The sequence below is a fragment of the Dysidea avara genome, chromosome 10, assembly GCF_963678975.1.
Source record: "Dysidea avara chromosome 10, odDysAvar1.4, whole genome shotgun sequence".
NCBI lineage: Eukaryota > Metazoa > Porifera > Demospongiae > Dictyoceratida > Dysideidae > Dysidea > Dysidea avara.
The window spans coordinates 25,089,234-25,104,021 of NC_089281.1; the positions used below are offsets into that span (position 1 = coordinate 25,089,234).

At 38.4% G+C, this 14,788-nt stretch overlaps 1 protein-coding gene and 1 pseudogene across 1 annotated transcript; one reads left to right on the plus strand and one right to left on the minus strand.

The window, feature by feature from the left end:
• Positions 1 to 456: 456 nt before the first annotated feature.
• Positions 457 to 2,171, minus strand: LOC136236649 (ADP-ribosylhydrolase ARH1 pseudogene; annotated as a pseudogene).
• A 9,233-nt stretch (positions 2,172 to 11,404) lies between these two features.
• On the plus strand, positions 11,405 to 13,423 carry LOC136236611 (zinc finger protein ZFP2-like). Its single transcript, XM_066026834.1, has one exon. It carries the CDS (start codon positions 11,495 to 11,497, stop codon positions 13,361 to 13,363), a length of 1,869 nt encoding a protein of 622 aa, XP_065882906.1. The 5' UTR covers positions 11,405 to 11,494; the 3' UTR covers positions 13,364 to 13,423.
• The last annotated feature ends 1,365 nt before the right edge of the window (positions 13,424 to 14,788 follow it).

The window sequence follows — 14,788 nt, forward strand, 5'->3', positions numbered from 1 at the left end:
TGTATTGCCTATACATGCTGCTGAATATCTGCACACAGCTGATTTGCCTAGGATGTAAAATCAACAATAGTGCAGTGAATGTTACAATCAATAAGAGTATGTACACTACAATTAACAGTATTAAACAGGCTGTTATCAGGTTGAAAATGAGGATAATTTGGACGCTTGCTAATGGTCCCAAAGCATCCCTTCTGACCTCGAAAATCAGCTTGATAGCCAATCAAGACACTTTTCGTCGGTCAGTATGCAGTGAAACTTGTCAAGTAATTTGCTGCAGAATTTGACCAAGACCCAATAGCTATACCATACTAGTGTTGCATGGCCAAACTGCACTTTCCTCCTATCAAAGGACAGGGAAAAGTGGTATGGCCACATGAGACCATGACGTATGTGCAACAGCCACCAATGCCGGCTGTAGTAATCAGTTGTGATAAATTGTTGCCACTTTACAGCAGATCAATTATATCAAAAGATTATATCACCTTTTCATCTTTATGAGAATGAAAATAGAGGGATCATATTATTGACAACACTATAAAGATATCTTGAACGGCAGGTACTATATACATACTGAAATTAGCAACACATAGTTTGTGCATACATAGCCTATACTAACAGTGTTATTCTATTGTACTAGATTACCACATTGTCGAATGCACCACAGGAGAGTCTTTCAAATTATCGTTACAAAACTATAACTATGGACTTCATAGTTAGCTATATCTATGTAGAAGTTTTTTACAGTATTGATAAATACTAAACATTTACAAAAACTATGCCTAGAGCTAAACATGCACACAAAGGGACACTATTTAGCAGTGTAAATTTTCTTAGCTAGTTTTTCCATCCTGTCACGATACTCCAGTGACTTGTAGTTTCCTGCAGGTACACCCTTGAAGCCATGCATGGCACCATACAGAGCTCCAGCAATAATACCAGTACTGTCACTGTCTCCACCATGAAACATTGAACGACTACACAGTTCTACCCATGAATCTGCCCCAGGTGCTCCTAGGATAGCATCATAAGCAATTATTGGGGCATCGTGACCACTTGCACCACCAGTACCAGAAAAACTGATTTCACGGTAGAATTTATCCCTCTCTTCTACACCATACTTATCTGGGAACTTTACTTCAACACTATCAAGATCAAAGATTCCACGACTGGTCAAGTAGTTCTTCCATTGATCCTCAAAATATGACCAAGTCTCCATATTTTCCTTCACATCTCGTCCTTCATTTTTAACATACTCTTTTGCTTTCGGCAGAGTGTCATAGAGTAATCGTCCCCATTGTTTGATGGGTTGACCTTGTAGAGCATAAGACACTAACAACGCAGTAGCAAGGGACCCTAAATAACCAGTAGGATTATTATGAGTCATTCTTCCACTTTCTACAGCAACAGCTATCAAGTCATCCAGTTGATCAGGTTTCCAGAAATACAGTCCAATGGGAACTGAACGCATAGCAGCACCACACCCGCGTCCACGTGGATTGAATGGCACGCAATACCCATTTGGCACAGCCGGCTTTAGTTTGTGCACAACATCTTGACAAGTCAACCCTGGAGCTCGACCAGCCATGTCGCGCATGCATTCCTTATACTTGGCAGCTACATTGGAGTACAGTTCCTTAAAAGTTGTCCACTTGCAATCAACTAGTGCTTCAGCGGTTGCTATCTGCATTACCGTGTCGTCACTGACTGACCATTTCTTCGTGTCTACTACAATCTTCTCAACTCCACCGAGCTGCTCGAGTGCTTCGTGAATACGTCTTCCTGATCTACAGAATTCCCACTCTCCTCCCTTATAACCGAGAGCGTCTCCTGCCCTCCGAGTATTAATGATGCTATGAAACGTTCCTCTTCAGGTATCAATGAAGTGGATGCAGCCATTCCAAATCGTTGTCTTTGACAAGGTCCTTGAATGCACTTAATGCTCGACCTTAAATGCCTCGTTAAAAATCAGCTGACGTAATTGCAGTATTTTAGTCGATGACGTAACACAGAGGTGACCAAGTTGGAGGTGACTGTGCGTTAAAATAGCGAAGACAAGGGACGATTAAGGCAACCAAATGGTAGTTATTATTAGTAGAATAAACAAGCCACCAAATAGGTAAACAGCAACCTTTAGGCTCCCTCCTTGTGCTTTCATCTAAACTAAACTCCATTATGGTCAATAAACTACAAGCCACATGACCAATTGGGCTGTCCAGACAATGGAGGTCCAATAGAGGTCTGGATAAGGGAGGTTCCACTGTACTGTGAACTTAGCGGTTTTGAGTAAATTCTATACAGTGTTATTTGTACTGGCATCATTATAGATAATAAAAATAAACTGACAACATCATATGCAAACATCTATATTTGCTACGTCATATGCAATGAATTCTTACTATCCAATGTATTTCATTTGCCTCTGGTTATATGTACTCTCATCATGTGCTCATCAAGATGGTGGCTTGTAGTAAGCCTCTTGTCACAGATGTAACACTGGTAAGGTCTCTCTCTTTAGTGAGAGTTTTCATGTGGAATTTCAGATGGGAAAACTTTCGGTATGGCTTTTCACCAGTAAGGATTCTCATGTGGTTTTTGAGGTATGCATTTTTAGCAAAGTATACTTCTGACAGATGGTATGGCTTAGCTTTAGTATGTAACTCCATGTGTAACTTTAGGTAACTTAAATCTCTGAATCTTTTCTTGCAGGCATCGCATTGGTGCAGTTTTGAATTCTGTGCACCATGGAACTTCATGTGGGCTGTTAGTATGTAACTCATGTATGTAATTACACCTTGAAATTTGGCTTGTTTGTAGCACTGCTTGACCCACCAAAAATATTTCAAATCTTTTCATTCAAATTCCTGACACAATATATATACGGCCAATTAAAAATTTCACCATACATTTCTTATGAGTCATAAAATGCAGTGTTCATTACAACCCTTTCCCGAACTTGTAATGAAACCAAACCATACGTGTCTGATGTTAACACCTTTGCTGTCACCACTAATCATCTGGTTGGCTGAAATATTAACTCTCTTGAGAAAAAAATCCACTTTTAATTTTTAGCTGTTTTTCAGGATCCAGTTCAACTTGTACATACTATAGAAAAGGAGTTGTGTATGTCTTGTAGACATCACATTAGTACAGCTACTTCACATCATGAATTCTCTGGTGGGTTGCAAATTTTCGAACTGACTCACATTTGTGCTTATCTTTGGAGTTAACTTTCATGTAGTTTGAAAGGCCAGAGGGCTAGGTGGTTATGGATTTTTACAGCCCAGGGGAGTAACCATGAATGTTCTGTAGTGACTTCCCCCTCTGCCCACTAAACTGCATACCACTAACTGATAGCAACAACAACGTTACTTGTATTTTTGTTAGTCATTTTAGCATAAATAGCATGTTATGATTCTTAGTTATGGACATTTCTGAGATACAGACAGTAGTATATATGTACCAGACCAGGAAGCTTCTGTGCCCACGGCGCTCTAAATCTCATATTGGTTTGGCTTTTGAGTGCATACATAGAGATGAAGTATAATAATACTCCACCAGTAATTTAGCCAGACCGTCTCCCCCCACCCAAATACAAAAGCAAAAAAGCGCATAAGTTTATTATCACAAACAGATAAAAGTATTCTGATTTGGTCAAGTCAATCAGGGGCATGCTGAGGGGGATTTCAGGAAACCCCTACTGAAATTGTCAGTAGCAAGAAAAGCTCAGGCCAGTGTGTTGCTGCTGTTGTCAAACACAATATCAGCACTAGTACATCAATCTACATCATTACAGTGATGATATGTGGAGGCACAGCCTCCCTCCCCAAAACACTATAAAAGATTGAGATACTCTAATAGAGCAGTCAGTGAAATACTCTAATAGAACAGTCACCATATTCTACAGTTAGGGGGCATCTCCAAACTGATTTTGGCACGCTTAACGTCATAATTACGTTAGGGGGGTTCATCCCGTGATGTTATAAATTTTTATTAAAGCAGTTATAGTGTAAACAGCTAGGAACAGAGAAACTGACGTGATTAATTAAGCAGTAATACTGTTTGTAGACTATGTTTTCAGGTGAAGAATATAATGTTTTGTGCTTCTATTGCCAATACATTATTTTCATAGTGTGACGCTAAGGGGGGGCTGGGGTCTGAAGTTAGCGTCACTATGACGTTAAGCATGCCAAAATCAGTTTGGAGATGCCCCCTTACTTTTAGTGTGAAAACTTGCATCTGCAGCACTATTCCATGGGTACACTTAGCTTGCAAGGAATTTCAGGTCCTCACTAGTGACCTTCACTGGTTTGTTTTTACTGTGTTTAGCATTCAGACTACAGGAATTTTGACAGTCTGCAAAAATTAAATCTTCTGGGAGCTTGCACTCCCAGACCCTACATCCTGAATCTATTTTTTGCTTATTAGTTGCAATGTTTGGTCTACATTTTAATTGCTAGTTTCATTAGGAGATGAATGTATGGTCCAATCAAGCAAGCAATGACATATGGATTAATAATAACTTTTATTACCATATCTAGAGTGCATAAAAATGTTTCTGCATAGGATGGTCTCATGAGGTGCCACTTTCCCACACAGGTTAGAGTGATGTATGATATAGGTAGTTAAAAGCTATAAATACACAGAAATGCTGAAGCATTTCCTATGATTAACACACTTTTGTTATGTTGATAGCTAATGAAGTAGTCAATACTGTGTTGCTACGGTAATCACAAAAAATCAATACAGTGTTGATTATCAAAGTGTCCTGATTTTTCAAGTTGTGTTACATGCTAAGGGATACTTTAGTAGGACCATTATCAAGTGTCCAGATTATGTAGGTGTCCTCATTTTCAAGTGTCCTGATTAATATGTTCCACTATATGTGCATGTATACAAATCACGGCTTAGCCACATACAGCAGCAACAGAAAATAGTTTTTGATACTATGACATCACACTTTTTTCTGCCTATGTTATTGGGCACAGTTATATACATACAGCTAATGGTACAAAAGAGTTTGTGTTTGCTAATACAGTAAGTCATTAGATGCTTCCTTGTGTATAAAATTAGTATGGTTAACCTTACAATTAAAGCATTAATTTAACATGATCTTTATTTGAAGGTGGTCTTACTAAGAGGTGGTCTTATAAACAGGTGACCACTGGGTGAAATTATCTACTACACCATTCCATTCAAGTGAATCTAGATGCCTGCAAGCAAGCAACATGATTCCATCACAGTTATTCTCACATTGTGGGGCTCACGAAGTCTCACCCTAATTTATTTGTCACCAGATGAATATAGTAAAAATAGAAGACATGGCTGGTGCTCATTAAATCTGTCACTGCAATATAGTTACTTCACAGAGTTGAAGGTTATGGTTATCTTATACTCACAACTTTGCAACTGCTTTATCATGATATATCTATGGTGAACATAAAACAGGTATAGCAAAGTGATGAATGGATAAGATTCAATATTCACATGCAGTTCAAGTGCTCAACACCCACATGTGTTGCTCATTATATTGGAAAGAACTGGATTTCCAATAGCTACTACATATTAACGCAGTTTGGAAAATATTGGAAGGCCTGACACCATTACAACTTGGTAAATTGAGAAAGAATTTATTAACTTTAGATAAAATTGCAGCAGTTTTGAGAAACTCTTAGTGGCCTGACAGTCACCTTTACCAGCCTGATCGAGGTGCTGGTAACAAGTACAGTTTGGCAGGTGGTTCACTGGTTGAGATGGAAGATATTCACAATTGATGATAAAGAAACTGTTGTGATGGATGATGCATTGAGCCTGGAGTTTGATAAAGACAGAAAATAATTTTGTTGTCAATGTTCATATTGCTGATGCATCCTACTTCATTGAACCAGGATCATGCAGCTTTGGACACAGATGCTTTACAAAGAGGTAGGACATTTTATGATAGAGAAAAGGCAATTTTCATGCTACCAGATGAGATATGCATAAACCATGGCAGCCTACAAGCTGGTAAAGATCGACTTGCGGTCACCACACAATTTGTGTTCTCCAATACTGACCACAGTCTGCTTACTCCACTTAGTGATGTAGAGGTGCATAGGAGCATAGTTCATTCTGCCTGCAAGCTCACCAAAGAACAAGTTGGGAAGTTTTTGTTGAAAATGTTTTGGAAGGAGTTATTACAGTATTTCATTGATATGCGCACGGTGAAACCAGTTAATCAGGACACTTGACTGAAAATGAGGACACCTGATCTGTAAACTTGGCCCAAAGTATCCCACAGTATGTAACATAACCTGGACATCTTGACAGTTTTGGTCAGTCCAAGGTGTCCCTTAATACACAGGTTTTGTTTCATACTTGACACTTGTAACCAGTTGTGTAGTTTCCAACGCAGCTTTGGGTTACATGCTTTTCCACCTCACAGCACTCAGATACTATGCATGTTCACACTCTATATGACAGCCATAAAACATACCAACACATCAGTAAACCATCACTGGAAGTCTTAATTTAAAATTAATAAAACACACATAACTTGACATTTTATAAACAGCCTAACTATTATGTGTACTGTAGGTAGTTAAGATACAGATACCATTAACTGATACATATTATGTACTTGGTATCCCAGCATCTGGGAATGCCAGGATACCAGGTATTTGGGATGGTTGCGAATGGCACAGCTTGAATATAAGTTTCTCAGGATACCACCCCAGGACACTTAGTGTTCAAGGACAGGGTGAATGTACCATTCAGGGCCATCTCAAGTATGTCAATACTGCTTGGACTCTTCTTCAACAAGATTAATAGTGTCAAAAAACTCTTTAGCGACACCAGAATCTCTTCTGATTATTATCAACATGCAGTGAACCTGAAGAGATATCAACAGTATCACCATCATGATATTTCATGCATACCACAACACTGTTTTGATTGTTTACCACACCATTGTACAATTTGGACAAGTTACCTGATCAAGTTTCCACAATTGTTTATTTAAGGGGACCCTATATATTGTATGCAGCTTCATGCAGTAACCTCCCACTTGTATTAGTGTATAAACGAAATCAGGAAAGGACATGTTAGGAACTTAAGATGGTCCTAACCTGACCGGAATGACAGAGAGTGGTTCAAACTTTAAGGGGTGACAAACTACACACCACATACAATGGTTGCAAAAAATGAACATTATAATTTTGTATTTTAGCATTCATTATAATATTGATAGCTTAAAATACAACAGCAACTATTAAAATGAGACACTGCGCAATATAGGAGCTGTGGTACAAAAACTTTCACATCAATGTGACTGTTCTATTAGAGTAGTTCATGGCAGCATACTGTAAGATACTTTAAGCTTGCTCCACTACATAATTAATATTGTTGTACAATATTATAATTATATGTATTAACATAACATTTGCTGTGTCCCGGCAAGAAAATTTGATAATAAGTTTCAGTGGCAGGGCAAGAATTTACACGGTTTAACATTGCAACACCTCTTTTGTATTTTTTTATTTTTACTATTAACTACCACTATTATGTCATATTTCAATATCACTTTTTCTAATTTAAAACTTCAATATATAGCAATATTGTAGCTTTGCTGATACCTACATAACACAGTAGTATTGTACATGAGGGATCATGGAGGCGTTTGCACTTTCTAATAAAAAGTATTGACCAAAACCAGCCTCACAATATCTTCATGGTGTATGGGCAGTATTGTTTACATATACTGTGTAACAAAGCCCAAAAGTACCTTTAAATGCTTCCAATAGGTTGCTATGAAATTTTTTGAATTTTCTAACTGACAGTATGACTTTACTAACTTACTAATGCCTTCAGGCAAGAACAACTAGGGCTACAGGTTTGATTTTTCCTGTTAGATGTCAACTGGTGCCTTTTGGCATACTGTAGTACATACAATGCATGCATCATGGGCTTACCTTTGTCCTCCTTTGTCTTACATTTCTTTCGGTATGCATGGTTACAAAAAGAAAGCAAACAAATACAAGGAAAAAATTCAAATTTTATGTTTGATTAGGGATCATTGGGGCGAGCCTGAGCGAGCCCTACATTGGCAAGTTGATGGTACGTACGTCTTGTTTACAGACAGTTACAAGAAAACACGGATAACTTACAACTGCTTCCATATAAAGCTGATACATACGTTCATAACACGAGCAATAATGGGCATGTTTTCCTGGCGTATTCCTTATTTTTCGTGCATCTTAACAGATTGCTAATAGAAGGAGAAACATGTACAGAAGAAGCAGAGCATGCAAGAAGAAGGGAACACGACAGATATAAAAAGAACTGATGAATACCAGAACAAGCGGAGCTATGAGACAGCAGCATGACAGGCACAGGAGGATATTACTCAACAAAGATACAGAATAAACATAAGCTAAATGTTAAACAGATAAGTCAAGGTGAACTCCTGCCACTGACTGCTCAGCAATAACTTGTCTAAGGGGATCTAAGTCATCTTACCATCATTTTTGTTCTTCTTTTAAGGACTCAGCAGTTGACCTAGTGTGTGCTGAGAGTTGCTTGGACTAGACTGATTAATCTTGCTGTTTTGTTAAATATTTATTTGTGTTTGTGTCAAAAAAATGGGAGATCAATTATCAACAGAACAACATCATTTTACAACAGTGATCATTCTTCTCCCTACAAAATACCAAAACACAACACAGTGTATCTTCCATGCATAAATATTCTATGCTACTCATCTTACTCAGGTGTTAACATCTATTATATAGTAGAAAAAAGCAAGGAAGGTTGCAGATATACTAGTGGACCATTTCATTCCTTCTTCAGTCTTGGCTTTAGACTGAAGTAGGAATTAAATGTCCACTAGTATATCTGCAGATGTAGGTGACCTTTCTTGTTTCATTACTTCTTATTTCTAATCAAACTTAAAAATTCTTTGTATACCTGTAAAAAAGGAGGAGCAATTTTGAAAATAGGAGCAAAGTAAATAGTTAATTTAGAAGGCTTATATATTAAGAATTCACACTACGTACTAACCAAAATGTTCTAATAGAGTAGTCACACATTATAACAATGAATAATGATAATAATCTTCCCACCTGTACCAAATATATTGAAAACATCTGGATGGGAAACTAATTAAGGTCTCATTCGGAGTGGAGACTCCAAGTTTTATGTCTGGGGAAGCATTAAAACAGATTGGGCTGCACTGGATTCTGGTCTATTTTGCATATACTACGCTCTCCCATGTTTATATCATCGAAGCTTCTTGAAACACTCTAATTAAATGTTCAGAATTTTACATGCATTGGCACATTTGTAGAGTGGTCGGGTAATCTTTGTGATTGTTTTATTGTGCTTTATGACTGGTCATACGTGTCAAAGACAGAAAGGTTCAAAGCCTAGACAAGGGTGCTTCCCAAATTTACACAAAGATATTATTAATTTTAATAACATATTTCAAATGTTCTTCCACTTCTCAAAAAGTGATTGCTCTTTTGTTTGACAAGCATGAAAAATGCATTTGTCCTACACTCCTAGATTTGAGAGATTTCAATGCTCCAAACTGCAGGTGTGTTAATTTTATAGAAGTACAATATCTGAACCCTCTTGGTATAAAGCATATAACGTCGATTTGTGCCACACCCTCAAATAGTACCGCAGTTTTATCTAGGCAAAAAAAATATAGTACCCCTGGGGCACAAATCGAGTAAATATGGTACCTAGATAGCATGCAATGAACAGGCAGCAGTTTGGACAAGTACATGCAGTCGATATACATGCAGCTATTAGTATAGTAGTCTCATAAACTATACTCAGGCTCAGGACCCAGCTAATGTTATATGGATGGCAGTATAGTTATTATGTTCAATTGGAGAATTTTAATGATCAATTAAATAGCAATATGCCACAGAGACTAGCAACTGTTGTGAGCTATAATTATGTTGAAACATTTGGATAACAAAATAACAAATAGCTAGACTACAGTACAGTGATAATCCTGAATGTTCAAATTAGAGTGTCTTGAGAAACTTGTTGAACCTGGGAGAGCATACCTATAATATATGGAAATAGACTTTCTAATCCAGATTCCAGTCCATCCCAGCCCAGAATTCAGATTTTTAAAGCTTCCCCTGATGCCTGTTGCTTTTGTATAGTCATTGTATCTTTTGTCACAGTTCTGTTGTTAGTTTGTATGTGCTTTTGGGGAGCACATATGCAGGCCCAGCCTTATGTGTAACCATTATGATTTGACAAAAATTGATAACCAAGTTTCCTTGGGCAGAAACTTCACTTCCATCGCTTCAGGGGAAACATATTGTATATTACAGGACACAGCTGAAATGCAACCTCTCATTGACTGATGCTGCAAATTAATAAAGGCAAATTAAATGTTATACGTTTCACAGATGTGGCGGGTCAGTGTTTGGCAAACTCAATCATGTGATCATGAGTGCTATAAGATGGCTAGCAACTTTAGTGCAAGCAGTAATAGGTGTAGTAGCGAAGGGAAGGGAAATGTCGGTTGCTCTTTCACCACTTTATTTCAAAAGGGTTTTACCTGCAAGATAGAGAATAGAGCAGTCATACTTACAGGGACTTACACACTCTAATAAAACAGTTAGCTGTGAACTAACATTTTGATTTATTTTTTGACCTGCCAGGTCACTAGCTAAGTGTGCCTAATTCCGCACAGTTCCTAACTCCGGACACTTCCAATGTTTGGCGTCATATCTCCAACATTTATTTGAAATTTTAGGTGATTAATGCTTCATATACAATGATGCTGTGATCCTGAAATCAGCCTAAAAGTTCTGCTAGGTTTTCTAAACGAGGTGATTATTTATTGCTATGTGTGACAAAATTATCAAAAATTCTTCAATAATCGCTGCTTATTCCCAAACTCAAAGAGTTATCTGGCTGATTTTAATACAGTGCAGAGGGACAACTATGACTTACCACTGTACTAAGTTTCGCTTGCAAACAATCAGCCAAACACTTGCTATGGACGATTTTGTAATACACCTAGATTTGAACTCGGCAATGAAAGGTACTAGCTATGACTCACAAAATCTAGGCAATAGATGCAAGTTTAACGTGGCGGTGTTTAAAATTCGAAATCATCTTCGGAAGTACTGTACCAGACGTGATAAAAAGTGTCCGGAGTTAGGCTAAAATTCTGTGAAACATGTATATAGCTACAGTTGGTACTGAGCTATAGCTAGCTAGCTATGGCCAAAATGCAAAGACAAAAATATTAATGCTTGGTAACTATTAAAACTAACCTCATTTGGTGCGTCACCAGAGGTCACTGGAGATGCTCACTTAAGCTGTTCAACTTCTGTCAACTGTCTGCTTTTCAGACGATAATTTACTCCTATTGATGCACATTTACGGGAAGCACGCGCACGTGGGACTTTTGTTGTGCTAAACCCTAGGCTAAACCCGAGGCTAAACCGCATAAAGCAAGTAAAGCTTACTCTTACAGAATCATACGATGGAAAACGGCGGTAGCGATATAAGTGATGCAGTTCTTGTCTCAGTGTCATCCGACCGGATGAAGCCTGCAATGTCCTCGGCGGGATCTTCTCAGAGCCCATCTTTCCAATTTGATGTCAATGCAGTGGAACGTGGTGAGCAGAGTGAAGAAACTATTAATGAACGTCACAACATACCTGATGCAGCTATTAATTCATTTGCTAATTGGTTCACGATTATTAAACCAGAACCGGAAGAATCCGAGGGGGCGTTTATCCCGGACAATGAGGAGGAGACCGCTTCAACCAGTGCTTCAACCATTGGTACATCACCCACTAAACCAACTAAGTTAATTTGTCAAGTGTGTGGGAAAGGATATGATAGCATTGCATCTCTGAATAGGCACCTATCCTTAAAGAAGGACAGGTTTCACAAACAATATCACTATAGCGTCTACCAGCCTGCACCTTCATTAATGCCACAGACAACTTCAGCTGCTAATATGCCATCTGAAGCACACACATGGTATCTCTATCAAGTCCATAGCCCAGCACTTCCGTCAGTGCAGCAAACGGCTTCAGCTGCTAATATGTCTTCTGAAACTCACACACAGTCTCAAATCTACCAAATGCCAACACCAGCCTTCTATGTGAGTAGTGCCAATATTGGAGAGATACCAGACCACCAAAATGGCCACCAGGAGACTACCACCACAAACCACAACATAACTCAAAATGTTGAGGAATGTGATGTCCACCTGCAAAGAGAAATTGTTCAACTGCCGTCCCAAAATGCAATGATATTGTATAAATGTGAGATCTGCCAACAAGTATTTACAACTCCCAATGACCTCGCGTGCCACATGCAGAAGCATAATGCTGGTCAGAGATTTATAATACCTGCTGTTCTCGCAGGGCACACTTTACAGAGCCAATCTGAACAAGAGCAATGCTACCAATGTAAAATTTGCCACAGAAAATTTGTGTTGTCTTCAGATCTTGAAACTCATATGCAGACCCACAAGCATAGTGAAGAGGAGCCCCCAAAATGTGATATCTGCCAGAGAGAATTTGCAACATTTGCTTCCCTCAAAAGTCACATGCGGGCTCATAAGGCGGATAAGCACAGTGTGGAGGAATCTCACAAATGTGAGGTCTGCCAGAGAGAATTTACATCTTCTTCAGGCCTCTCAATCCACATGAGAGTTCACTCTCAACATCGGTGTAAAATCTGCCGGCAAGAATTTAAGACTACTTCAAGCCTTGCGATTCACATGCAAAGCCATGAGAATGGTGACTCTCCAGAAGTGGAACAGCACAAATGTGATATCTGCCACAAGGAGTTTGTATCGGTTAGTAAACTTGCAACTCACAAGAGACTTCAACACGAGGGACAATTGTATCGATGTGACATTTGCAAAAAGACATACACATCTCCTTCTTTTCTAACAGCCCACATGAAGTTCCATGATGCACAGGATTCTAAACTGCATCAGTGCACTGTCTGCAAGAAAAGATTCAGAGATTCAAGTTATCTGAAGTTGCACTTGGAGTCACACACTAAAGAGAAGCCATACCAGTGTACTGTCTGTCAGAAACGCTTTGCAAAAAATTCTTACCTGGGTGTCCATATGAGAACTCATACTGGTGAGAAGCCATACCAATGTGATGTTTGTCAGAAAAGATTTAATAAGCTTTCCAATCTGATTGGCCATGTGAAAAGTCATAGTAAGGAGAAGCCATTCGATTGTCACATCTGTAACAAGAAGTTTTCTACAAAACGTCATCTTGATGTACATGTGTTAAGACATATGGCCAGGAATGAATTGAATTCACTGGATAGTGCTATAACGGATTCAGTTGGATGTGCCCCTGCTGTAACAGAATAGTTTTATGCATGTTTGTATAATGAATGTTTACAGTGTTATCTATTGTTGATGTGTACTAACCACAGGTGAATTCCCTCAACATGTATACATGTGGTACTGATGACAGTGCCCATGTGCTCTTGATCTCAAGTTGTACAGTTATGAAGTATATACTACACTATCCATGGCTTCATTTATTGTATGATAGGCACTGGGGCAAGCTTACAGGAAAATTTACAGACTTTAAAAGCTCCGGTAGCTGGATTGTTAATGATAAATGTGACTGCACTATTAGAGTATATTTTGTTACAAGCATTGAGCAATAGGGGCCTCCCCCATTTCCACTGCCTATGAAGTCATATGACATCTTGTCATACATGCATGTATGTGACATCATGATGTTAGGAGTTTTGTACTGTTGATACTATAATTATATTGTACTGAGAAAGTCAATGCAACTTTCTCCATTGTTCACTTGTGGTTATTAAGATGTGGTTGAAGAACTTATAGCTGTGGGCTCCTATATCTATGTATTATACACACATACATATTGCCATTATATCGGTAAATTAACCATTGGATACAGCTTGCTACTAAAGCTGGCCACAAATATGGCCCCTCTCCTTTATCCCCGAAATAGTGTCCCATTAACACACCTTCTTACCTTATTATGTTTGTGTTATAAGCGGTGGTTAATCCACAATATGAGCTAAAGGAATCAAATCTCAATGAGTTGCATGCAATCATATACCTCACCACAGCCACACATGCCTGTAAACTGAAGTAATTTTGTATCATGCAATTTTATTATATTGTGTAACTTTGTGTTATAGCTAAAGAAGGCTTTTTGGCTTTTTGACAAAAAGGTTTTTGCAACAGGAAAAGAATGTACCTTATATTGAATAACAATAATTGTTTTATAACTATAGTTACATTCATCTATAGCACTGAGTGGTAGCTCACGAATCCTCTGCTATTGTTATTACTGCTTTACAGTGTCGAGCATGCACTGAGGGTCTACAGCAACTTGTGCTGCAGCCTTTGAGTTACCTAACCTAATTACTTAATATGCATGGTAACATGAAACAGAAAAGTGGGCCAAATAAAGGAAAAATATCCCTCCGACACCAGGATTTGAACTGCAGGCCACCCCGACAATGTCTAGTCAGGCGCCACGCTCAGTCTCCTCCAGAAGGGATGGATTTTAACATAAATATTTATTGTTGTTGCTGCTTTACAGTGTCCAGTACTGAACTGATTGCAAACACTAGGTATAATCGAGTATGTGTGAAATTGTTGGAAAAGCAATAAAGTACTCTAATAGAGCAACCAACTGTCCAATGATAAAGTCCAATAGAACACTGAATCATTTTACCATTTGTTCAGAATGGAATTCCAATTTCTGAGCTTTACTGTAACATAATAGCAGTAAATAAAACATTGCAA